Consider the following 25,047-nt stretch of genomic DNA (forward strand, 5'->3'; position numbering starts at 1 on the left):
GACTCGTGTGGGTGAGGCAGTGTTCTACCACTGAGCTACATCCCAGCTCTTGATTCTTTTGGGACAGATTTTCACTGTGTAACTCAGGTTGGTCTTGAGCTCTCGGCCCTCCTGCCTCAGCCTCACAGATGCTTGGATGACAAGCTACGCCTTTGCATCCAACTTCGTGCTTATCTTCTCTGAGGCCACGGAGGATGCTCTGCTTCACCGACTGGTGTGGTGTCAGCATCTGAAGTTTTTCTCCATCATCTTAAAGGCTAAAACTCTACTATTTTGCTTTGCAGGCACTGCTGAAAAGGAGGAAGAAATCAAGCCAGATCAGCCATTTTCAGGGCCTTTACCAGGGAGCCTACCAGCTGACCACAGGCCATTCTTCGCCCCTCACTCCAGTGGGGACCAGCTGTCACCATCCCAGACTGGAAGATCACATCCAGCACACACAGCCACTCCCCAGATGACCTCTGCAGCATCAAACCTCCTGCCTCCTGTTGCATTTAAAAACACAATTGGACGCATAGTACTTTCGGAACATAAAAGTGTCAAATTTAATTGCTCGATCAACATTCCTAACGTGTATCAAGAAACAGCTGGCATTTCGTGGTGGAAAGATGGAAAGGAACTGCTTGGGGCACATCATTCAATCACACAGTTTTATCCTGATGAGGAAGGGGTATCAATAATTGCATTGTTCAGGTATGTGTCCTTCCTTTCTAAATGCCATCGTGCTAATACCCCCTCCAAAGCAGAATCCCCAAGGAAAGAGCACCCTGGTTTTGTATGTATGATTGTTCGTCAAGCAATCTTGATCCTTTTAGAGGGTAGATACATAGCTGACCTGGCTGTGTTGTTGATTTCTTTTAAATGAGCTTGTATTGTGGTAACTGCTGGCTAACACACGCTCTGAGGGTTTAGAGGGCTGCTCCCAGCTCATCTAAGGTGAGTATTAAGTACACCTTAGATCCAATGGCTACCAGAGAGTGGGAAACAGAGTGTATGAAGGGGGTGTGTTCATGTTTGTGCCTGTGCGTGTGTGCGTGCATGCATGAGTGAGAGAGGGAGAGGGGAGACAGAGAGAACCTGGAACTTGTATTCATTTTCAGTTCTGGGGATGGAACCCAGAGCCTTGAGCATGTGAAGCCTACATTCTATCTCTGAGCCATACCTCAGCCAAAGAGAAAGGCTCTCAGGTAGTCCAGGCTGACCCCGAACTTGCTAGATAGCTGAGGCTGGTCTTGAATTCCTGATCCACCTACATACTGAGGTTACAAGACTGGATTAAGAAAGTGCTTAGATTTTTTTGTTTTTAAATAATTTATTAATTTATATTATATTATTTATGTTTGCCTGAATGTGTAGACATACACTGTGTATGTGCCTCGTGCCCTAAGAGGCTAAAGAAAGGTGTTAGATCCTCTGGAACTGGAGTTACAGACAGTTGTGAATCACCATGTGCATCCTGTCGCTGAACACCAGGTCTCTGCCCCAGCAGCATGTGCCTGCCCTTAACTGCTAAGTCATCTCTCCAGCCCCAGGAAAGTAGCTTTATAAAGGACCATGAAAAGAATGCCAGCTCCTGGAGAGATGGCTCAGTTGCTAAAGTGCTTGCCTTGTAAGTGTGGGGACCTGAGTTCAGTCCTCAGGGGGAGATAATGTATTCTGGTTCTGGAGAGACCGAAGACAGGTGGCTAACTTAGTCTGACCCACCAACCGACTTGGCCTACTTAGTACACATGCACGCACGCACTCCAGACAACATCAATGCCCTGTAGTGGTTATGGGAACTTTAAAACAGTATAGCTGTCCCAGTGCTTTGATTCACTCCGTCACCTGCCCTCTGCCTCTCACCATCTCCTGCCTTCTTTCTGCTGCAGCTCATTCTAGGGAATGAGACAGGCTGTCAGCCACAGTCTCAATATTCCTTCCATTTTTTTCAAAGGTAAGGCTGATGAGTTAGAATAATTGCCATCAGCCAAGGTGGGACAAGCATCTGAGATATTCTATTCTTCCGAAAGCTGAGCCATCATTTTCAGAGGTGGTAGAGTGTGGGGTTTTCTTTTCTATCTCCTCACTTATTACCTGGCTTCCATTTTTATGCATTAGTCATGCATATTAATGAGGTGCCGTGTAGTATGTGCATTACATAACTGATTGGATCAGGGTAATTAGTATTTCCTCTTCCTTACCATTTAGATCTCTTCTAGATCTTCGTAAGACATATACCAGATTGTCACTGCCGTGGAGCACTGAGATAGATTCCTTTCACCCAACTGCGGCTCCTGCGTGCAGCCTCTCTTCTTCCCACCTTACCCACTTCCCATCCTCTAACAATCAGAGTTCTATATTCAGATTGACTTTTTTAAACCGGGGAGGGGGGGGTTAATCTTTTATGTTTTGCATGTACAATTGAAGAACTGACTCCGTCCCTTGTTACCAAACTGAGATGAGAACCGCTCAGAGTCCAAGCAGGGCCCTTTTTCCAATGCCTGCGCTGGAGTGGGGCGCTCTTTGATCTGCGCTGTTTTTTCACTTTCTCTGACCTGACCCTTGGCACGATCCCGCGTGTGTCATTGCCTTTAGGTGAATCATTTGTGTTTCCTTTTCAGAAAGCCGCCTCACGGTTCCCACAGTCCGCATGACTCTGCCCGGGATTTAGTTTGTCAATGTTTCCACTAGCTGAGCTTTGCTTCCAGGCAAAGAGCAAACTTCTACGGTTCCCTTGGTTCATTTTATTCTGGCAAGGTCTGTGGTGCTGCCCTTCTCAGACAGTGGCTCTGATGGTATTTTTTCCTGCGTCTACTTCAGAAAGCAGATGTTTTACATAAACAAAGATTACGAAGAGAAAGGGGTGACATTCCATAAACACCTATGGGGTGTTTAATGACCTAAAGAAACAAACAGTAGGGTTGCATAGGTCAGGTGTCACTCGAAGAGAGCGCAGCCCTGCTGTTACAGCCATCTGTGTGACTCTGGGTCAGCTGCCACAGCTCCCGGGCTTTCCACAGTGATGGGATTGGTCCAACCATATGATGCCAGCCCCAAGGATGTGATTTTTCAAATGGTCCTTTAGGCCTGGGAGATGGCTGAACAGGTAAAGTACTTGGCGTAAGGACCTGAGTTTGATCCCCAGAACACACCATGTTTTAAAAGCTGAATGTGGTGGCATGCACTGGAAATTCCAGCCCTAGGGAGGCAGATCTCTGGGGCCTTCTCACCAGTCTCTGAGCAGGTTCTGCTGTTTTTGAGGTGGAGGTGTATAGACCCTGTGAGCCTAACTTCCCTACGCTTGGCCTTTCCTGGCCCCAAGTTCTATTGTCACTCCTTTATCTCACAGCTCTTGGTAACAGTTAAAATGGGATCCAGGGACTGGAGAGATGTTTCAGCAGTTAGGAGCACAGGCTCTTAATTCAGTTCAATTCCCAGCACTGACATGGTGGCCTCACAGCCATCTGTTACTCCAGTTCCAAGGGATCTGAGTCCCTGGGGTGGTCCCCAGGGACACCAAGCATAAACAGGATACACAGACATACATGCTGCCAGACACATGATGATGATGATAATGATGATGATGATGATGATGATGATGATGATGATGATGACGGAGAGGAGGGGAAGAAGGAAAAGGAGGGAGAAGAGGAGGGAGAGGAGGAGGGAGAGGAGGAGGGGGAGGAAGAGGAACAGGAGGAAGAGGGAGAGGAGGAGGGGGAAGAAGAGGAAGAAGAGGAGGAGGAGGAGGGAGAGGAGGAGGGGAGGAGGAGGAAGAAGAAGAGGAGGAAGAGGAGGAGGAGGAGGAGGAGGAGGAGGAGGAAGAGGAGGAGGAGGAGAGGAAACAAACAGGACTTGACAGAGCATGCCTGTAATCTCAGCAGTTTGGAGGCTGAGGCAGGAGGATCTCACATGGGAGGTCTGCCTGGGCCACACAGCAAAGAAAACCTTGTAGGAAGAAGAAAGGGAAGGGGAATAGAATCAAATATAAGAAAAAATCTGGGAAACAAGAGCACAGTTCCCTTAGCCAAAGGACCATGGGCAAAGTTATTGTTAACCACAGGACATGAGGGTCATGGACTTGATTCACAGTCACAAAACTCTCCACCCAGTGACTTTTTCACTTGGGTCTCCACTACACACTCTTACAACAGGCAAGATCAAGACTTCTCAGTGGGTCTTTGCACTGATTTATTAAATTGTATTTTTTTTTGCTTTTGTATTTGGTAAACTGTATATAAAATCAGTAACTACTTAAGCCGTGTGCATGTGTGTGTGTGTGTATGTATATGTGTATGAGTGTGTATGTGTATGTGTGTGTGCATTGTGTTTGACCGTATGTATGTGTTTTTCTGTGTATGTGTGTGTGTGTATGTGTATATGTATGTATGTGTGAGTGTGTGCATTTGTGTGAGTGAGTGTGTGTATGTGAGTGTGTGAGTGAGTGTATATGTATGTGTGAGTGAGTGTGTTTGAGTGTATTGAGTGTGTGCATATGTGTGAGTGTGTGTATGAGTGTGAGGGAGTGTGTGTGCATGTGTGAGTGTGTGTATGTGTGTGTGAGTATGTGTATGTGTGTGTGAGTGTGTGCGTGTGTGTGTGTGTGAGTATGTGTATGTGTGTGTGAGTGTGTGCATGTATGAGAGAGAGAGAGAGAGAGAGTGTGTGTGTGTGTGTGTGTGTGTGTGTGTGTGTGTGTGTGTGTAAAGGTCAATGGTAATAAGAACATTTACCTTGACTGTGTGACCTTCCTATTCCCTGAAATGTGCCCCTCCCCCACAGTAACAATTATCTACCTTCCCTGTCCAAGCATTTGACAGCTCCAAGCTTCTCGTTTGGGCAGAGTCATACAGTACCTATGCCTCTTTGTATTTCTTTGAAGAAGACTTGAGAGTTTAACTGCTCCTCAGGAGACATTTTCCTCTAGGCCAGCCCAGCATTAGCATACAGAGGGATAGAGATGCCGGCTGCTAGTAGACTGTACTGGGGACAGCCCAGCAACCACTTCCCTGGAGTGTGGGCTTCCTCAGTGCCAGCCCTGCAGCTCCGGCCAGGTGGTTCCTGTCTAGACACTGCAGCTCAGTCTGGATCACCTCATTCAGACTTCTTGGTCCAAACGTTTGTATTTCAAAGGCTGATGGGATTTTCATACCTTGGGTGAGGAGTGATGCTAGAGCCAGAACCCAGGGTCTGGGGCTGTGCTGTGCTAGTGTTCTGCAGCAGGACTGCATTGACCAGACCCATAGTATTTTTTAAAGCACCATGAACAATTATAAATTTAAGAATTAAAATATACTATGTAAATTAACACCCACAAAATGCATCAAGAAGTAAAGTTAACAAAGTATGTGCTACTTAGACCTAAATAATGAATACATTAAGTCATAACTGGGAAAAAGTAATGATTAATAAAGCTACATATATAATATAGTAAGTTATAGATAATTATTACATATATATTCATTGGCACGTATGAAGTATTTTGTAATTGACTGATTATCTGGAAAAGCATTAAATGTAGACAGTGTTTCATATGACTTCATCAAATTTACCACAGGAAATAATAAAAACAAAAACAAAAAGCATAGGGGAGAGATGGCTCAGTGGGTAAGGGTGCTTGCCACCAAGTCCTACGATCTGAGTTTTATCCCTGGAACCCACACGGTTGAAGGAGAAGACCCTTCAACTCCCCAAAGTTGTTCTCTGATTCCCACTCATGCACTGTAGCATGCTTGCATGCACATGCATGCATACGTGCACACACACACACATGCACACACACACATGCACACACACATGCACACACATACACACATACACACACACACACACACACACATACACACCACATGTACTTGGACACAAAATAAATATATAAAAATGGAAGGAAAACCCCTGAAGCAATGCATTTCAACTGCTTAAAACATTTCCCCTCCATCCCTGCCCCTAGCCCCTCCTTGTGGGGAGCCGAGGTTACCCATCCTTATGGGGGGCTGAGGTTACCCATCCTTAGGCATCTTTTCAGAGCTCTCAGCCCATGTGCAATCAATACTGTGCATGCTTGCATGCGTGCCCATCCCCACGATAGTGTGCCAATGTAGCGTTTATTCATAGCAGTGGTAAGAATCAATATCCAGCGTCCGTATTTTTCATTGGTGTGGAAGTTATGTTTCTAGGTGAATCACTATATACTGTGCTACGGGTGTGTTCTATTTTGTTTGTTTGTTTGTTTGTTTGTTTCCCATGCCTTTTCCTTTCTTGCTTGCATGCTTCATTAGCTCTGAAAGGAAGCCCTGTCTCTACTTCTGCTCATGTCATGAAACTGCCAGGACTGTGCCTCACAGTCCCTGTCCCTGATTTTTGTCCTTGTTCCCAGCTCAGTCCTGGGGATTGAACTCAGGTTTAACAGACAATCACTTTTACCCTCTGAGCCATTTTGTCTGAAGTTTTTATGTATGCTGTAGAACCTGCTGCTTGTAAACACATTGCAAAAGTGGAAAGGAGGCAGTAGTAGCCAAAGTTGCTTTTTGTTTTGTGACAAGATCTCAAAGTGTACCCCATGCTGACCTCAAACCCATAGTCCTCCTGCCTTAGCCTCCTGAGGGCTGAGATCACAGGCACACAGCCCTGTGCCAGGTGGGTCAGATATTTTCCAAGTGTTCCAGCTGGAATGTAAGCTAAGCAAGGGTAAGATGACTAATAACAAACCAAGACAAATTTCTATGTGCCAGCACTGGCCTGACCATCCCAGGAGAAAGGAAAGAGGAGACAGTCATGTGTCCCTTGTCTGTGTCTCCCTCCCTGACCACCACCACCTGAGCACAGAATTAGTGTCTGAGGTACATACAGTGATGTTGGCCAGCCAGAGTGATGATGTAGGTGGGGCTGGAGAGGCTCTGGTTAAAAGGACCGAGTTTGGTTCCCATCAGTCATGCTAGGCAACACACAACTGCCTGTAACTCCAGCTCCATGGCGTTGGGTGGCCTCTTATGGCATCTGTACACATGTGAGCAAACTGGGACCACACACACACACACACACACACACACACACACACACACACACACACACAGAGTGGGAGGGAATAAATCTAAAACAAGAAAAGATGACTCAGGCACCAGAAATTTCCAAACCAGACAAGAGGTTACCAGCCCTCCATTTTCACAGTAGTTGTACTTTTAGGCAGTTAGGTGACTTAGAGACCATGCAAGGTAGAAGCAGGAACTAATTTCAGAAAATTATTTGGGATATAGAACAATTGTTCAGGACCTTGAAAATTATGGAATTCCATAATCCTAATGACTGCCAAAAACTCCCCGAACTTCCAAAAATGTCCTGAAAGGAGAAGAACCAAAGCCATAGTTTAGAGGCTACCGCGGACAGCAAGACACCTGATAGTATGTGTATTAGGGATTCAAAGAGATATGAAAGCAAGAGATGCGAGTGCAAGAGTGACGGGGTGTGTGTGTGTGTGTGTGTGTGTGTGTGTGTGTGTGTGTGTGCATGTGCGAGCGTACGCTGTCTCATGTAATAGAGAAAGAGAAAGGGTCAATGAGTTCACACTATAATAAATACTAACAAATATGAAACCAGCCGGGTATTGGTTGGAGACCCTAGAAGGTTGACACTAACATTCCTCAGGGGACCTCGGTCTGCAGCTGATTAGAAAGATCCACGCATGTTGGGAAGGGTCATCTGCTTTACTCAAAGGTGGCCGAGTTAAATGTTCAGAGCGTCTGAAAAATATTCTTACAGCAGCTTGTAGGCCACCAAGCACCACAGCCTGGCCACGCTGACTCATACAACTAACCACATGATAAGTGTGTTGAAGGATTTTCTGTTTCTATAATGGAGATTCAAAAGATAGTCACTGCAAATTTCTCCCTGTGTTTCCTTTGAAGCATAACCAGTGTGCAGCGCTCAGACAATGGGTCGTACATCTGTAAGATGAAGGTGAACGATAGAGAGGTTGTGTCTGATCCCATATACGTGGAAGTCCAAGGTGAGCCCAAAGCCATGTCCTGTTGCCCGAGAGCTGGGTAGAGGCTGCATCACACGTCTCCTAGGTGACGCTCGGGGTTTGGTCTGCCTGTTTATAACTCCGTCAGCCCTATGGATCTGTCAGTGTTGGGATTTTACAAGACAATCCTCTTTTAGACTTTAGGTGATGATGTAATGATCGATTTGGCTCTAGGGGTGTGTGTGTGTGTGTGTGTGTGTGTGTGTGTGTGTGTGTGTGTGTGTGTATATACGCCTGCTCCCGCCCACCCAGGCAATTGTGCATGCTAACTAAGCGTGTGCTCCACTACGGGGCCTCTATTGCCTAAGTGTTGCTCCCCACCCATGAGGTGCCACCTTCCACGGCGTCCTTGGCAGCATCTTATTACCTCACCTTCCACATCCCGTTCCCACCTAAAGGCTTTCTAGTGCCTGTTCCCTTGTGCACATGAACCTGATGCCCAGTACCACAGCAGAAGGCTTGAGAGGGAGAGAAGGAGAAGAAAGGGAAAAGGGAGGCCGGCGGACTTACAGCAGGTAAGTGTGGAGGGGAAGAGACAGGACAACGGGCCTCGGATGGACATCACATGGACCTTTGCTTGGGCGCGTTCCAGACCAGACAGCCGATGCCAGGATTGTGTGAGGATCAGTCAACAGGAGGGCATCCCTACATTTGGGATTAATCTTGTAAAACACAGTATTTAGTAGACAGTTTCTTTGTCAGGATCCCAGGAAAATACACAAGTTGGGGAAAAGTCTGAATCCTGAAAGCTTTGGAACAGGAAAAAAAGAAACCTATTATCCTGTGTGGATTTGTGAGACACGAGTTTATAAAACCCGTGACTTAAGTGTTGAGGGTAGCCAGCTCTCCCTGGTACACTTTTGGGCATGTAGTTCAAGCAAGCATTCATTGCTTTCTTTGAAAGTTCCCAAGCTTTTCTGTGGGCCAGATTTCGGGGTTTCCTTAGATCTTAGGACTGTAACTATAGAACTGCTGATTATGTCTTCAAGTGAGTGCTTGCTATAAACTCTTTAGTTTCACACAAACGTGTGTGTGTGTGTGTGTGTGTGTGTGTGTGTGTGTGTGTGTGTGTGTGTGTGTATTGGGGGAAGGGGATGGAGAAGAGGACACCGGATCCCCTTGAGCGGGAGTTACAGGTAGTTACAAGCTGCCTGATGTGGCTGCTGGGATGAACTTGGGTCCATTCATAATGCTAGCCATCTTTCCTGCGTCACTCTGCTTGTTTTGGTGAGAAATACTGCCAATCTGCCAACCAGTGCCAAGCCCTTGAGCAACAAACACCTGCTTTAAAGGCCGGCTATGGATTCCGTTCTGGCCAAAGCTCATGAATCACCGTGCACAGTGACTAGAAAAAAAGTGTCCTAGAAAGCTGGCTGGGGATGGACCGGGAGCCAGGAACCTCTGCCCTCTTTATTACTCTACTTGGAGGTGACAATTGGCTATTTCAGACCCGGGAAAGCCCCGATCCCTGTCTTTAAAGGCTCTGCATCTGGTTAAAGCATGTTCCCCTCCACTCTCTCTCTGCAGGACTCCCTTACTTTACTAAGCAGCCTGAGAGCGTGAATGTCACCAGAAACACAGCCTTCAACCTCACCTGCCAGGCTGTGGGACCCCCTGAGCCCGTCAACATCTTCTGGGTTCAAAATAGCAGCCGTGTTAATGAAAATCCAGAAAGGTCCCCGTCTGTCCTAACTGTCGCTGGTAAGTCTGAACGTTATGCGCATGCGTTGAATTCATTCATTCATTCATTCATTTCTTCCCCTCTAACTGTAAAGGTGACAAATCTTTGGTGATGATTGCTATACCCCAACGGTGGTCAAAAAGAAGGGCAGAAGGAGGTATGGAACACTAGGGGAATAGGTGTATTGGAAGAGAGGTGGGATGTTCAGGTGCCCCCCTCGATAGAATCCAGCCCAGGCATCCAGAGCCCTGCTCACATCTCCGTGGCACTGTGGCCTGGCCTACCTGGCAGGAATCACCCTATGGAAACACTAAGGTAAAGACCTAATTGAGGTTGGATGCCAAGAGAGTGGATCGGTCGCAGAGCGCTGTGACAGGAAGCTTGTGAGTCACTGTGGGATGGCTGGTGAATTGACATTCCATGGTCAACTTGATCTCCATCCAAACCAGAACGCCTTGGCTTTGCTCCTGCTCTTGGGCTGGCTCTTGTCAGCCCTGCCACTGAAGCTTCCGTTGTCTGTCGGTGCCGCTCGGGCCAATGGGCTCTACTGCTCCCCCGCTTGCCTTTCTGAGCTCTATCTGACGATGTGGCCTCGCTCCATCCCTTCTTCCTTTCTCAGGCACTCAGCAGTGTTCAGGAGGGTCTGCTGTGTGCTCGAGGCAGATCTGGGCTAGAGAGCTCAGTGGCGGACTCTTTAAAAGGCACATGATCCTGGCTGCCTTCCCTCTTCACTGCATCTTCTTTGTTGCTGGGCCGGTTCTGAACATCGGGTGCCCAGCTCAGTCCTGGCCCAGCTCCTTTTCCCTCCGAGTCACACCCTCCTGGCTGAGTTCCTCGGCCAGCTTCAATGCCATCTGTGGGATGGCTGCCTGGAACTTTATGTCTTGGGCCCTGCCCTCTCTACTGAGCTCCCAGCTCCTGTGTCCAGACATCTCCTTAGCTTTTGCTACTTGGTGAGTGTGTATGCATTTTAAAGTGCAAGTCTTCGTTCCCCTCAACCTTCTGCCTCAGAATTCCACCCTCTTGCTAAATAATATCACGGAAAGGACACTCTTCCCTTTCCTCATTTTTTTTAAGCTGTCAGCAGCTTTGTGGATTCTGCTTCAATAGCACAGTCCGCCTCGATCCATCTCCGTGGTTCACATCCGCTCCTGCCAAAACCACTGCTCCCATCCTGTCCCTTCGTCTCTCCAGTCTCCTCAGCAGCAGCTCATGTCACCCACCTCATGAGACTCCTCGGTGGCTCCCCCCTTGATCTAGACTGTCACCCAGAATCCTTCCTGGCCTTGTCGGTCAGCCCTTCATGCTCCGGCCCCTGCCCTGCTTTCTCCCCTGCACCCAGTCCTCTACCTGTGCTCACTAAGCACTGTTTTTCACACAGAGTCCCTTCTATTTCTTCAGACACATCATGTGTCTTCCAGCTCAGGACTTTGAACACCCTCTCTGTCTGCTCACAGTGTCTTCCCAACCTGCCCTTCGTCCTGTGACACATACATATATCACTTAGTACCTCTGCTTTTCTTTTGATGCCCAGTCAGATTGTGTGTGCAGCCTTCACCGCCCTTATCAGAGTTTAACTTCATTTCACGTAAGAATGGAAGCAGTAACTAACATATATCTCCCTTCTGAACATGGTCTCCGAAACCCAGGGCTTTGTGCTTGGTGCCCCACTGCAAGTCACCTTAAGCAGGATCCCACTGATGATTTGAGCTGAGGCCACAGAAGCAAGTGAATTCCAGCCCCAAGTGTTGTCATGGAGGCCCCTCTGTAACCCCTGATGGTAGGAGAGGTGATGTGGTGTTCTCTACCTTCATTTAAGTTTTCTTTGAGTTCCTCCAAGGAATAGATAATAGGAGAACTTGTGTGTTTAATCTTAATTTCAAATAATACCCTCTCTATGAGATAATTGCTCCAAAGTCCATAAAAGAAAGACATTCCTATTATCATTATTATTTTGAGATATGATTTTATGTAGCCCAGGCTGGCCTCAAACTTGCTGTATAGCCCAGGCTGACCCTGAACTCCTGACCATCCACCTGAATTTACCTACCAAGTCAAGTGATGGGATTACAGCCTGGGCCATTGCAGCCAGCAATACTAAGATTAATGGTTTGAAAAGACAGATATATTTAATTCAGAATTCTTTTTACATTTGTGGGAGGTTTGGGTGTGCAGGTAGATGTCAGAGGACAACTTGTAGGTTTTGTTTTCTTCTTCCTTCCACCATGTAAGTTTTAGGGACTGAGGTCAGGTCATCAGGCGTAGCAGTGGGTGCCTTTATTTCCCAAGCCAGTTTTCTGGTCTCAGTGTTTTGTTTCTTTAACTGAGAAAAATAGGGTATGCATTCATCGTGGAGCGCGTGCTGTTTTGAGATGCTTATGTGTATTGTGGAATGGCTTTAGTAACTAACCTATGTACTCCCTCAAACATTCTGTTTTAATCTTCAATGTTATTGTCTCTGTGTGCATATGTCCACCCGCCACAGGGCATGTGGAGGTCAGAGGTGACTTGTGGAGGTGTCAGGTCTCTCTCCCCACCTTCACATGACTTCCAGAGACTGAGGTCAGATTTACTTAGAAACGGATGACTCTACCCACTGCACCGTCTCACCAGCCCCACAGTACTGGTTTTGCGGGGTTTGTTTTGGTTTGTATGATGTGTCTTAAATCATCTGCACTTAGGAGAGACAGCTAAAGGGGGCATAGAAGGGGAAAGTGCATATATTTTAAAGTTTGAAAAGTCCATTCTCTTTCCAAAAAGGCCTTGCCAATTTCTAGACTTTCTGGTAACGCACAGAGGCACAGGCTCTGTGCCATGTGCAAGCAACGTTGACAGATCTGTATTTATGCCGACCTTTGTTTACCTGGGTCTGTGTGTGTGTGTGTGTGTGTGTGTGCGTGTGTGTGTGTGTGCGTGTGTGTATGTGTGTGTATGTGTGTGTGTATGTGTGTGTGTATGTGTGTGTGTATGTGTGTGTATGTATGTGTGTGTGTGTGATGTGGTGTGGTGTGTGTGTGTATGTGTGTGTATGTGTGTGTGTGATGTGGTGTGGTGTGTGTGTGTGTGTGTGTGTGTGTGTGTGTGTGTGTGTGTGTAAGCATGCTTGTGGAGGGTGCAGGTTGGCGTCGGGTGCCTTTCTCAAGAGCACTCTGGCTTATTTTCTGAGACATCATCCCTCACCAAACCTGGTGTCCACAGCCCTGACTGGAGTGGCTGGCCAGTAAGCCCAGGGCTCCTCTGTCTCTCTGCTTACACAGAGATTCAAATCACACCTTTTCTGGTTTTATTCTTTACATTTTTTTTTTGGCTCAATCTTGCTAGAAGATTCTCTCACCATCATAATATAGTAAACCCCACCCACCCACCCAATCTGAGATTTTGTTTCCTGCAAGCCCAAAAATTGTTTGGAAGAAAATTCCGGAAATAAGAAAGAAAATATATTCACACAATTTTTATTACAGTAATTTTAGAGATTGTTCTATTTTATTAGTAGCTCTCATTATTGATCTTATAGTGTACCTAGTTTATAAATTAAACTTTGTCAGAGACATCTATGTCTAGGAAAATCATGTATTTCTGGAGTCTGGAACTGAGATTTCAAGTGTACATTGAAAGAGTCCTCGGAACATATTCCCCACAAACTAAAGTGGGGAGGTGCTTCATCTGACTTATTCCTTTAGCTCTCTTTGAGAGCCTCAGAGAGCAGGCACTAAAACTTCCTCTGGTTGTATCTTCAATGTCTAGGAATGACGGATAAGAGAGGGCCCAATGCCACATCACAAGAGAGCCCCTTCAAAACTGTAAATATTCCATCAGAAAGCTCACGACAATGGAAAGTCTCTCTAACATCTTGTACATCCAGCATGGGCTTTACCAGTTCCTTTATGATTTCCCAAGCAACGACTAATGTCTCTGTAAATGAAGAGCCTGTGTGTAAGCTGCCGAGCTGGCATTTTCCACCTAGTTCCCGAATGACTACAGTGTACTACGTTGCTCAAGCAATTCTCCTGGTTGTGAAAGGCTGGAAGCGTGGGTTTCTGACTTTTCTCTCTTTCTCTTTTCCTTTTGGTGAGGGAACTTTTTGCATGTGTGTGGGGGCAGGGTCCTAGCCCTGTATGTGCATGGTAACCATACACTTTATCATTGAGCTGTTATTCCAACTGTGTGTTCTTAAAGTTTTCTAGGATTCACGTTGATTATCTCAAAATAACGTGTCAGATTTACATTCAAGTCAACCAACCAACTTACAATTGCCTCAAAATGCAGCTTATGCAGAAGAGGCAACACCAGGTGCCTCACTGTCTCAGAATCATGTCATCTTTTAAAGACACATTTAATTTATTTTACATACATGAGTATTTTGCCCACATGTATACATGTGTACCATGTGTGCCTGGTCCCCATGGAGGTCATAGAGAGGATCTGATTTCCTGGAATTGGAGCCACCATGATGGTGCCGGGAACTGGATTTGGATCCTCTGCAAAAGCAACACATGCTCTTAAACACTGATCTGTCTCTCTGGCCCCTCCTACAAATATTTTGTTTTGTTTGATGGAAAGGTGATGAAGCTCATGCCCAACAATGAAGGCCGCTTGAGCCAATTGATGCATTCTAATTGGAAACCTGAAATTTACCCAAATTCTTTTCTCTGCCCTGCCCGACAGTCAGTCATCAGGTGCAGCACATTGCTCTCGACTGTCATTGAGCCCCTTCCCCTGTGCTTTTCCACAGCGATGCCCTTAATTCATATTTTCCTGCTTCCTTGCCAACACTCTTGCTGCTGCACCCTAACTGTGGCCCTGCATTCCTTGTCCCTCTGTCCTCTGCGCTCTCCCCCTCCCCCAGCCTGCCACCTACACAGTGAGTCATTCTCTGCTTTGTCAGCTTCTCCTAAAGCACAGAGCATCCCACTGCAGGCTGAAGATGACCCCGATGACTCTGATGATCCATAGCCCTCAGTCCTTTGACCTTTATCCCCCTACCCTTCTCCTGAGGCATCACTGCCTGCTCATGGGATCTCATGAGCCCGTGGCAAGTCCACAAAGGCACTGTGCTGACTTGCTTGGTTTCCCATGCTGGCCCTTCTAGTCCAGCTTTCTCTGCATTGGCTTTCTGGTAAGCCTCTATTCCATCAGATGATTCTCTGCTCATCTCCGAATGCCTGCCTGGTCACTCTGCCCTTATCTGTGCACTCACAGCCCCTCTGACTTCAGTACCTCTGCTTCATACTCAACTACAACCATCTACTTGTCTGGTCCCCAGGAGAGGCGAGCAGTCCGTGAACTGATTATGTGAGAAGTATTAGCTAGTGTAGCCTCTTCGATAAACAGCTGAATGAACCACTGAACACATGAGCGGTTGACCTAAGGGCTGGAGATGCAGTTCAGTTGGTAAAATGCTTGCCCACCACGCATAAAGCCCTGCATTGGATTCCTAGCACCATGGAAGTGGCACATGGTGGTACATACCTGCAATCTCAGCACTTGGGGAGTGGGAAGTTTATCATAAACTCAAGGCCATTCTTGACTATATAGTGATTTGGAGGTAGTCTGGGCTACGAGAGATTTCACCTTAAAAAGACAACTTCCTGGATACAAGCGTTTCCTATCAATCCAAGAAAGTATCATAATAGGGAAGTCGTTGACTGGCCCAGGTAGTTAGGACTGCTCTGAGCAAACTTACTTGCTTCAGATAGGATCTCGCTTCAGGCTGGCCTCCTCTCTAGAAGGACTGGGGTCACAGGAGTGTCACCACACTCCTGGCAGTTTTCTCCTCTAGTCACAATCCCTCCTTACCTGACTGTAAAAACTGTTTCGAAGCCACAGGAGAAAAGGTACTGTGTCTGAAGGCCATTATTCTGAGTGAACAAAGCCAGCCTCAAAGGTTGCGTAGGGTCTGATTCCATTGAAATCACCATCTCCGAGTGCAAAATTACCACGGTAGAGAAGGGATCAGCTCTTCCCATTGGCTCTCTTAGACCTGTATGCTCCCGTGGGGGAGTCCTTTTACAGGGGAACAATTTTGTAGGCACAAATCTGTACCTCTGATTAAAATTTCGTAGGATTATGCACACATGAATGTGCCCTCCCCCAGAAAACAAAAACAAAAACAACCCTGATATGATCAGAGTAAGGTTGAATTTTAGTGACTAGCATTGTACCAAAGTCTCCTTCCCAGTTTCCGTCCTGGGACTATGACTGCTTAAAATCATTTTCATGGAGAAGTGGAGGCGGGGTGGGGGGTGGGGAGCAGGAACTTGGCTCTATTTTTGCAACTTTTTGTGAATCTAAAATTACTTCAATCTGAATTTTTTTCCCTTTTAAAGAAGCATTTTGTAAGGCTGGGTGGTAGAGAGTTTGCCTACCAGACACGAGGCCTGGTTTCTGTTTTTGTAAACAAAATGCCGAGAGCAGGGTGCATCCCTGTAGGTTGATCGTTTGTCTGTCATTCAGGAGCCCACAGGTTGATCTCCAGCACGGAATTAACCTGGTGTGGTGGGCGCATGCCTGTAATCTTAGCCGTTGGGATGTAAGGCAGGAGGATCAGACATCACTTGCGTGGTGAGTTTAAGGTCATCCTGGGCTACAGAGCCCCTGTCTCAGAAACAGAAAACAAAATCCTTAGCCCCAGAAATAACACACAAATAAATGGCTTTTGTCTTGAGCGACTCCAAATCCGAAATGTACGAAGACCTTTTCTGCTGTTATTTATGGTGGAATGTCCTGTGGGTGATTTTGACCTCTCTTAGCGTACAGATTGATGGCCTCTTGTTGAGCACCGGTATCAGACAGCTCACGACCACCTCCAACTCCTTCCTGCTCCAAGGAAGTCAATGCCTTCTTCTAGACTCCATGGACACCCACACACAGAAGATGTACACTCACACAGACAAGTACACGCAGATGAAAAATAAAACTTAAAAAATAGGACCCCCACCAATTATCTGTTTAAATGAACAGCTAACAATTAGTTCTTGTTTTAGTTAGCTGGATGTAGTTACTAATATTCCTCATACTAACCACAACAGTGAGAATTTATACAACTCAGTTCCTCAGTCTTACAGTGCTTACCAAACAGTTCGCTTTGAACCCCATTGCATTGTTAAGCCTTTTTTGTTGTAATCGGGAACTTGCTTAAAGTCTGTTCTTCCGAGGTCAGCTGGAACAATCCCGACAAAGCCAAATCTGTCAGTCCTCCTCTAGAGCTCCAGGCTCTCCCCACCCCCACTCCTCACCCCCCACCCCCACCCCTACTCTGGAAAAAGGCCTGGGCAGTTTATATGCTAGGATTCCCCCAGGCTATTCCCTAAACCTAGATATTTCCCTGAGGCATTTCTCAAAGCTCTAACTTTAACCTCTCCCTCCCTTGAAAATCACAGCCTGCTTCCCCACCCACCCAGACCATCCAGTCTTCAGGGGTTTTCTAGTACTTGTCACCTTCCTGCCACCTTCCAGCACAGCATTCAGCTTCTCTCTCAGGTCTTGCTTCATTTTGTTCTGGAGGTTTGGGGGTGTGGGGGGATTTGAGCTGTAAGGGACAGGAATTAAAGACCTCCTGGGGGGCAGGAGGGGGTGCTGGTACCTAATCAGTACTCAGTATTTACTGAGTGGATGAAACCAGGGCAGCCAGAGTTCCAAGTAATACGCCATTTTACCATACAGTATGTTCTGTGTGTTTCATTCTTGGGTAGACAGACTCCAGGGGAAAAAAGATGAACACACAGGGTTGTTTATTTCATTAAATTTCAGGGTTGCTTAATCCAGAACTCAGAGATTTGACCTAACTGCTCCTGGAAGTTGCTTCCTCAGCAACTGTGATTGTCCTTCCCTCTAGGGAACATCTTGTTCCTCAAAGCTCCTTAAAATACCTCAGGTCTGGGTCACAGGCTGCCATTTTCTCAAACTGTGTGTGTGTGTGTGTGTGTGTGTGTCTGTGTGTGTGTGTCTGTGTGTGTCTGTGTGTGTGTTTCTGTATGTGTGTGTCCGTGTGTCCTGTGTCTCTGTGTATGACTGGGGTGGGGCAAGCAAGAGAGCTATCGACTATCAGCCTGGGGCTTGGGAAGGAAAGCCTTTCACTAGAGCCCAGGGGACCGGTGGGGAGGAAGAGGTCTTAGGCACTGTGGATTCTCTACCGGGAGCAATCAGGATCTGTGGGAGGAAGACCCGAGACTCACAGATACTGTTCACCCAGGAAAGCCACAAGGAGTTGGACTATAAAACTCTCAGGTTTATTTTAACTTGCATAGAGGGGACCAAGCAAGGGAGAAGGAGCTGGCTTTTTCTGCTGAGTACTCTGTATAGCTAGTCTGGCTGTGCTTGGTTTGTACACTACTGCCACTAAACCAAAAACCATAAGGGAAAAAATTACACAGAGCGAGGGTGTGGTTCTGCGGTAGAGCAGTAACCTAGAATGAATGAGGTCCTAGTTCTGTCTGTCCCTGGATTGTGGGAGAATGGAATACCTGGTGGGGTGGGGGTGGTGTAGACTGGGAGTGTTGGGTGGAGGTGGGATACCCCTGAAGCTGTAAGTGCCAGTCTAGTTGTAGAGAAATTTGCCTTTATTTAGATGGGTTTCCACCTCTGTCTGCTTGCATCTGTTGGCTTGTCGGGGTCAACCCCCTGCCCTCATGGAGAAGCCTTGGCACTGATCTCTGGGAGTTTCAGTTTGGTGTGAGTACCTTACGCTGCTGAGACATCTGCTACAAACTGTTTTTCTGACCTTGTGTAAACTTTGGGGAGAAAAAAAACACAAAGAGGAAAATGACTTCCTGCTTGATCTAAAATCAAGTCGCACAGTGGCCAGCTTCCCTATGAGCACTTGTGCGTCCGTCCACCTTAGAGGCCAGGAGCAGTGCTACAGTGCTGCTGGCAGACTGCGCTCCTCCGGGGAGCTTCAGCGCAGTACGGGATACTAGCGAAATAAACATGGTTCGCCGGAGGGCCGGCTCTTCCTGCCTCACTCAGCACGGAATGAGATTTTCTTAGTTCGTACTCCATGTATGTTTCCTAAAAGTTGGGATAAGAGTAACTGAAGTCAAATGATAGATAGGTTCTGGCGTGCAGACATCTACATCAAAGAAAGAAAGAAGGAAAGAAAGAAAGAGAGAGAGAGAGAGAAAGAAAGAAAGAAAGAAAGAAAGGAAGAAAGAAAGAAAGAAAGAGAGAAACATAGATAGATAGATAGATAGATAGATAGATAGATAGATAGATAGATAGATAGATAAAATGAGTGAGTGAGTAATAGAATTCCTTGTGATGGAGCCGAAACGTGGTTTTCCTAAATAAGAGCCAAGCGTTGCAAGCTCTCAGGAGCTGGTAGGATGGGTGTCTCCCCAGGGAGATCAAGACCCCAAGACCCATCGGTTCTGAGGACACTGCAGCATGACACGGAGCTGTGGCATGGAACACGGCAGAATGCCCTCCCCACCCCATCCCCCCAGCCCACCCCCACCCCCGTGCACTGTGGGCCCTGTCTCGGCCCTCACTGTCTTCATCCTCTTTCCCACAATCAAAGCCCCACCATTTGCGCACTTGCTGTTGTTTGCCACCTGCCTCTCATTTCTTCCTCCTTTCACAGGAGGAAGAGCCCACCCCTGCCCCTCTCTCAGAGCCCCAGTGGGACAGCAACTCTCAAAGAATTTGGTGTCAGGAGCCCTTTAAGAGTTGAAAAATTGTTGAAAAGCAAAACAATTTTGTACAAGTTATGCCTATCTGGTTACGGACTTAGAAAGTAAAATGGAAAACTTAAAAAAAAAAAAAAAGAGGATATGCCAGACCGAGTTCCACTGACTGGTAGACTGTGATGTCCTCGTATGACATCACTCTCTGGAAAACTCCTTCCTGCATTGGTGAGATGATGAGCATGGAAGGGAAATGACACTGCTATTATGGCAAGAAGCTAACTTTTGAGGGCAAGTGTCCCTGGCACCTCCTGGAGTCTGTGGACCCGACTCTGAGAGGAGCTGCTATGGCACCTCAGGGTTCAGAACTTTCTAAACTGCGTGCACAGAAAATTACAATTTGATCTGGCAAAGGAGATAACATTTCTGGGGGGGAAAATGTAGCTTGTCTATCATACATGAAGTCTTGGGCTGCATCCCCATCACTGACAGAAGAAAGCATGGAATTATTTATACCAATTAATTGTTTCCTAATAATTTCTATAAATATAATCAATCCAAAAGAAAGAATCATACGGTTGTTGTTCAGAGATTTTTCAAGCACACATATGAATGCTATTAAAATAGACTTCATAGAAGTGGAAAATTTAGACTCTGCAGGAGGAGTGATTCCAGCAGGTGATGCTGTGTCAAGATATTGCAGGTGGAGTTGGGGATTAGGTATGCCCAAGTTCCTAGACTTTATGCAGCTTTCTAGGTCTCTACAATTACATTTTATTCAGCTGTTTCAATCATGAAACATTTTGGGACGTAGACATCAGAATGTCTGAGGGGCCTTGCATACTTTTCGCAGTGAGGGGGAAAGCACACAGAAGATATAAGGACACCCCTTCCGGTGGAGTAGTCATTCACAAGCATCCTTTATAGATGCAAGTTAGGGGTGCAAGATAAAACATTCATTTCCAGATAACTAATTATTTGCTTTACCCACCATATAAAATAGGAGCGTTTCCCCCAAGAGGAAGTGAATACGCAAAGAAGTTGCTCCAGAAGCAACTGTTCTTGGTTCTTTAAGTTGTTGGGAAAACATAATTAAAAATCCACTTGAAAACTTCCCTCCAGTGTTCCACCACTGGCAATTCTTCTCCTTGGTTCCTGTGTCTTTATGATGTAACCCGTCATTGCCTAGATGTACTTGTGTGTTGACTGTTGTGTTTGTGACTATGTCTGGCTGGGCATAGTGTCTCACACCCCTTAATCACAGCACTTGGGAGGCAGAGCCAGGCAGATTTCTGTGAGTTCAAAGCCAACCTGGTCTACAGAGTGAGTTCCAGGACAGCCAAAACTACACAGATAGACCATGTTTCAACCTCTCCCCCAACTCAACTCAAAAAAGTCTGAACAGCACTACCTTGGCATTCAGGGATTGAAGGGACAAAAACAGCCGCCTCTGGGGCCAGGGCTGCCCTGCTTTGGGTACCTGTGGTGTCGTCTCAGGTTGGTTTTCTAATAGTTATGCTTTTCTCTTTAGATTGATTTTACATTTTAGGCTAGAAGCTATGAGCCAAGAAATAAAAGCTGGCAAAGCCAAGGTCTCTAGCCCAGGACCACCTGTTTACCTGCCTTTAATCTCCTGTGTCTCCTCCCATCCCAGGTCTGACAGAGACCGCAGTCTTCAGCTGTGAGGCCCACAACGACAAAGGACTGACGGTGTCCAAGGGTGTACAGATCAACATCAAAGGTGAGCAGGAAGGCCAGGGCTCTAGCAGGTTCAGGAGGCTTGCGAGGGGCACAGGATTGAGTCTGGTTACTCCATGGCTTTCTTTGTAACACTGTACAAGCCTCTTCTCCTCTTTGGTGTCAGTGTTGGGAAAAAAAAAGTCAGGGTAATTACAAAGCCTACTTATTTTTGAAACTTGGTCATTTACTATAAGTATTACACTCATAGCAGTTCTTGGCACATACATCATCGATTAGCATGAGCTAATGTAGTTCTGCTTAGCACAAGAATAAGCTAGAAACTTTACCTTCATTTTCAATTTCCCATTTTCATCTCATACTTATTCCCATTAACCGTTGAGCAGCCCAGAGGTGGGCTGGGGGGGGGGGGGTACTGGGTCAACGGAGCCAAATCTTACAAGAGGGAGACTTAAAACTGGAGCAGAGAGCGGAGAGCAGGGGGATTGCCAGTCTGTCTCCTCCTTTCCCTCCATCTTACCTCCCATTTCACTAGGTGGGAGCTCACTGGGCAGTTGATTGATAGAAACAGAGCCCAAAGCAGATGTTAGTGGAGACACAGTCCTTCACCCTGTCCCTCTACTCCCGTAATAACAGGTATTGACACACTAAACTTGGAAGGGAAGGAAAACCCACAAGCAAATTCTGCCTTATTTTATCTTTATATCACCGTTCTTACTCATGGAAACTCAAACACATTTTATATTTTGCCGTCACATAGATCTTTAGATAGCGAAGAGTAAATACTGGGTTCATGGTTCTTTCCTCTTATCCTTGGGAAATCAAAGCAACACCAAGATATGCTAGAATATGCTGGATGATAAGTTAAAGGCTGGGCATGCTCAGGGAAGGGGATTTAAAACTACAGAAGGAGTTCTAAAGAGTCTGATTTCAGTTTCAGTAAACGGACTAGATGAAGGATATGAAACAGCATTTATTTTATAAAGGTTCATTGCAAAAAAAAAAAAAACAAACAAACTAAAAGTGACTCCTGGAGGAAGTGTATAACTTCCTTCCTCTTCCATAAATTCCGCTATTACAGTTTCAAAAGGCACGTTGGGAATCTCAGAAATCTGCTCGTGGGTGTAGACTTGTAAAGACCTATTTACTAAGTGTAAGGTTTAAACTGCTCTAAGTTTTATACTTTAGACAAGTATAAAATGGGACACATTAAATTGTGTACTTCATTTAGAATCTCACCTAAACTTTCTTTTAAAACTCTATCCCATTCCCAAAGCTTGTGGAATTTCTATGCGCTAATTTTAAGATGAGGTGACCTTGAACTTCTGGTCCCTCTCCCCAGTGCTGAGGCCAAACTTGTGTTTCTGACCTTCATTTACCTTAAAACTTAAATCAGAGCAACCAAGATCCCCTTTGTGTAAGTCAGTGGCTCTCAACCTCCTAACGCTGCGATCCTTTAACACAGTTTCTCATGCCATAGTCACCCCCAACTATAAAATTATTCCATTGCTACTCCATAACTGTAATTTCGCTACCGTTACGAATAGTAATGTAAATATCTGTTTTCTAATGTTAGGTTTCAACTCCGGTGAAAGGGTTGTTTGACCCCCCCAGAAGGGTCATGATCCACAGGTTGGATTTGACTAGTATGATACTCGCAGCCTCCTGTGGTATAGAATTGTGATTCTGTGCGTGTCTTGTCTTTCCGTAGTCATCCCTTCCCCACCCACTGAAGTCCATATCCTCAACAGCACAGCGCACAGCATCCTGGTCTCCTGGGTCCCAGGGTTTGATGGCTACTCCCCACTTCAGAACTGCAGCATTCAGGTAAAGCTCCAGGGTTTGTGCGCTGCTGTGTGGTGCTCTCTGACTCTCCCACCTCCTCCCCACGGCAGGCATGGAAGGTCTACCTCCACCTCTACTCAGAATCTCTTCCGTTCCCCTCAGCATCCATCATGGGTGTTTTGATTCTCTGGCCACGGTGCTCCATTATGGCCCAGAACCCAAGCAGGAGAGAAACATGCTTCCAAGGACAGAGGTCTTGAAGCCAGGGATAATTCTTTATAAATTATCCAGACTCATCCCTGAATGAGAACGGGTTTGTGATCAAAGGTCCAGGAGGCTACACGCCTCCCAGAGCAACTCATCCTGGGCTGGGGTATGAAGGACAGTTAGTTGTACCAACCCAAGGTGGGTCATGTATGCTGATAGACGAAGTCCCTTAGCCACTGTCTCTTAGGGAAACGGGGGTTGAGGAGTGGGTTTGCTGGCCTTGTTCAAGCTTCAGTTCCTTTTAACATTAGTGAAAGTTACTTTGAAACAGGGCTAGGAAAAATATGGGTGGGCCACCCTAAATGATACCTTGTCCATGGTATAAGCTGTACTCCTGAGTGCTCCTTTCATGAAAACAGAAACACTGTCAGAGGTCCTAACTCCACAGTCAGAACAGACACTGTGTAAGTCACTCAGAGACTGTCTGCTGACAGTATGAATGTATTCTGCCTTGTTCATTGTCATGCATAGGGACAGAATTACTCTTAATTTCCTGAATATCTAGTTTTCTCATTAAAAACCCATTAACTAGTGGAAAGTGGTGGCACACACCTTTAATCCCAGCATTAGTTCAGGGGAGAAGGGGGGGTTGAAGGGGAGCTGTGGAGGGGTGGATCTCTGAGTTTGAGGCCAGTCTGGTCTACAGAGTGAGTTCTAGGATAGCTAAGGCAACACAGAAGCCCTGTCTCAAAAAACAAACAATAAGCAAATAAAAGTCATTAACCAGGCCAGCAAGTTGCCACGCTAGCTAGCCTGACAGCCTGAGCTTGATCCCACAGTAGAAGGAGAGAACTGAGTCCTGAACATCACCTTCTGACATTCCCTCCTGTATCATGGCCCACAATGCCCCCCATGATGGTAATAATTAATAATAAACAAATAAATGAAATTAGATTTTAAAAAGACAAACAAATGAGCCTAGCATGCTTGTCGTGCCAGCTTAGTTTGGAGAAGTGACTTCCAGAGAATTTTGTGTTGATTAGCCAGATGTTTTTCATACCAACTGGAATTAATTTCTCTGCCCTTGGTGCCTCCTACTCTTATCTGACAGCTGTTCCTTCTCTGAAAAATAAAAACAAGCATTATCCCTTTTTTTTTGGTTCTTTTTTTGGAGCTGGGGACCGAACCCAGGGCCTTGCGCTTCCTAGGCCAGCACTCTAACCACTGAGCTAAATCCCCAACCCCCAAGCATTATCCCTTAAATAGTCTCCTCGCCCTATGGCCCCAGCCTTGCTTACTTAGCTCCTTCCTGCCTAACTTTATTTGTAAAGCTCAGTGCACTCCTTGTGCCTACCGTCCCTCACCAGAAAATCCAATCGACTGATTAATGATTTTTTTTTTTTTTAAGACAGAGTCAGCCTCGTGTCATCTATAGTGGCCTTCCGCTCACTGCTGCCAAAAATAACCATGAACTCCTGTTCCTCCTGCTTCTGCCTCCAAAGGGCTGGGGGTTATAGGTGTGTGGCACCATGCCTCATTGAAAACAAATTTACTATAAGCAATTATGCTGCACGTCTGTGCGAAACATTTCCCTGTGAACATGGCTTTAGCTGTGCCCCAGGACAGTTTGGTTTGCTGTATTATCATTCATCTCAAGGGTTTTCTTTCTTGGTTTTGTTTTGTCTTTTTCCTTTTTGTCTTCTTGATTATTTAGGAATGTGCCTAAGTTCGTGCTTTTAAATCTTTAAAAGAATTATTCTCGTATGTGTGTGATATACTCACATGTGTATATGCAGGTACATGCACACATGCATGTGTGAGGGCAGAGGAGGCTGTCTGCCTAGTCTGTGAGACAGGGTCTGTCACTGAAGCCTGGAGTAAGGCTGGCAGTCAGCAAGCCCGGGAGAGGCTCCTGCTTCTGCCCCCACCACCCTGGGGTTACACGAGACTGGGTGTGCAGTCAGTCACATTCTGCTTTTTACGTAGGCACTTCTGATTCGCACAGGGTCTCCATGGGTGTCCAGCCAGTGTTCCATCCACCCACTGAGCCATCT

The 25,047-nt window shown here is 46.3% G+C and overlaps 1 protein-coding gene across 2 annotated transcripts in view; it reads left to right on the forward strand.

The window, feature by feature from the left end:
- The window catches only part of Mertk (MER proto-oncogene, tyrosine kinase), a 106,431-nt gene that overhangs the window by 30,707 nt on the left and 50,677 nt on the right, over positions 1-25,047 (forward strand). For both annotated transcript variants that reach the window (XM_063284527.1, NM_022943.1), the window contains 5 exon segments: positions 285-693; positions 7,884-7,984; positions 9,530-9,703; positions 20,958-21,044; positions 22,713-22,828. In XM_063284527.1, coding sequence (XP_063140597.1) covers positions 285-693; positions 7,884-7,984; positions 9,530-9,703; positions 20,958-21,044; positions 22,713-22,828 — 887 coding nt within the window.

This window comes from Rattus norvegicus, chromosome 3 (assembly GCF_036323735.1).
Source record: "Rattus norvegicus strain BN/NHsdMcwi chromosome 3, GRCr8, whole genome shotgun sequence".
NCBI classification, from domain to species: Eukaryota; Metazoa; Chordata; class Mammalia; order Rodentia; family Muridae; genus Rattus; species Rattus norvegicus.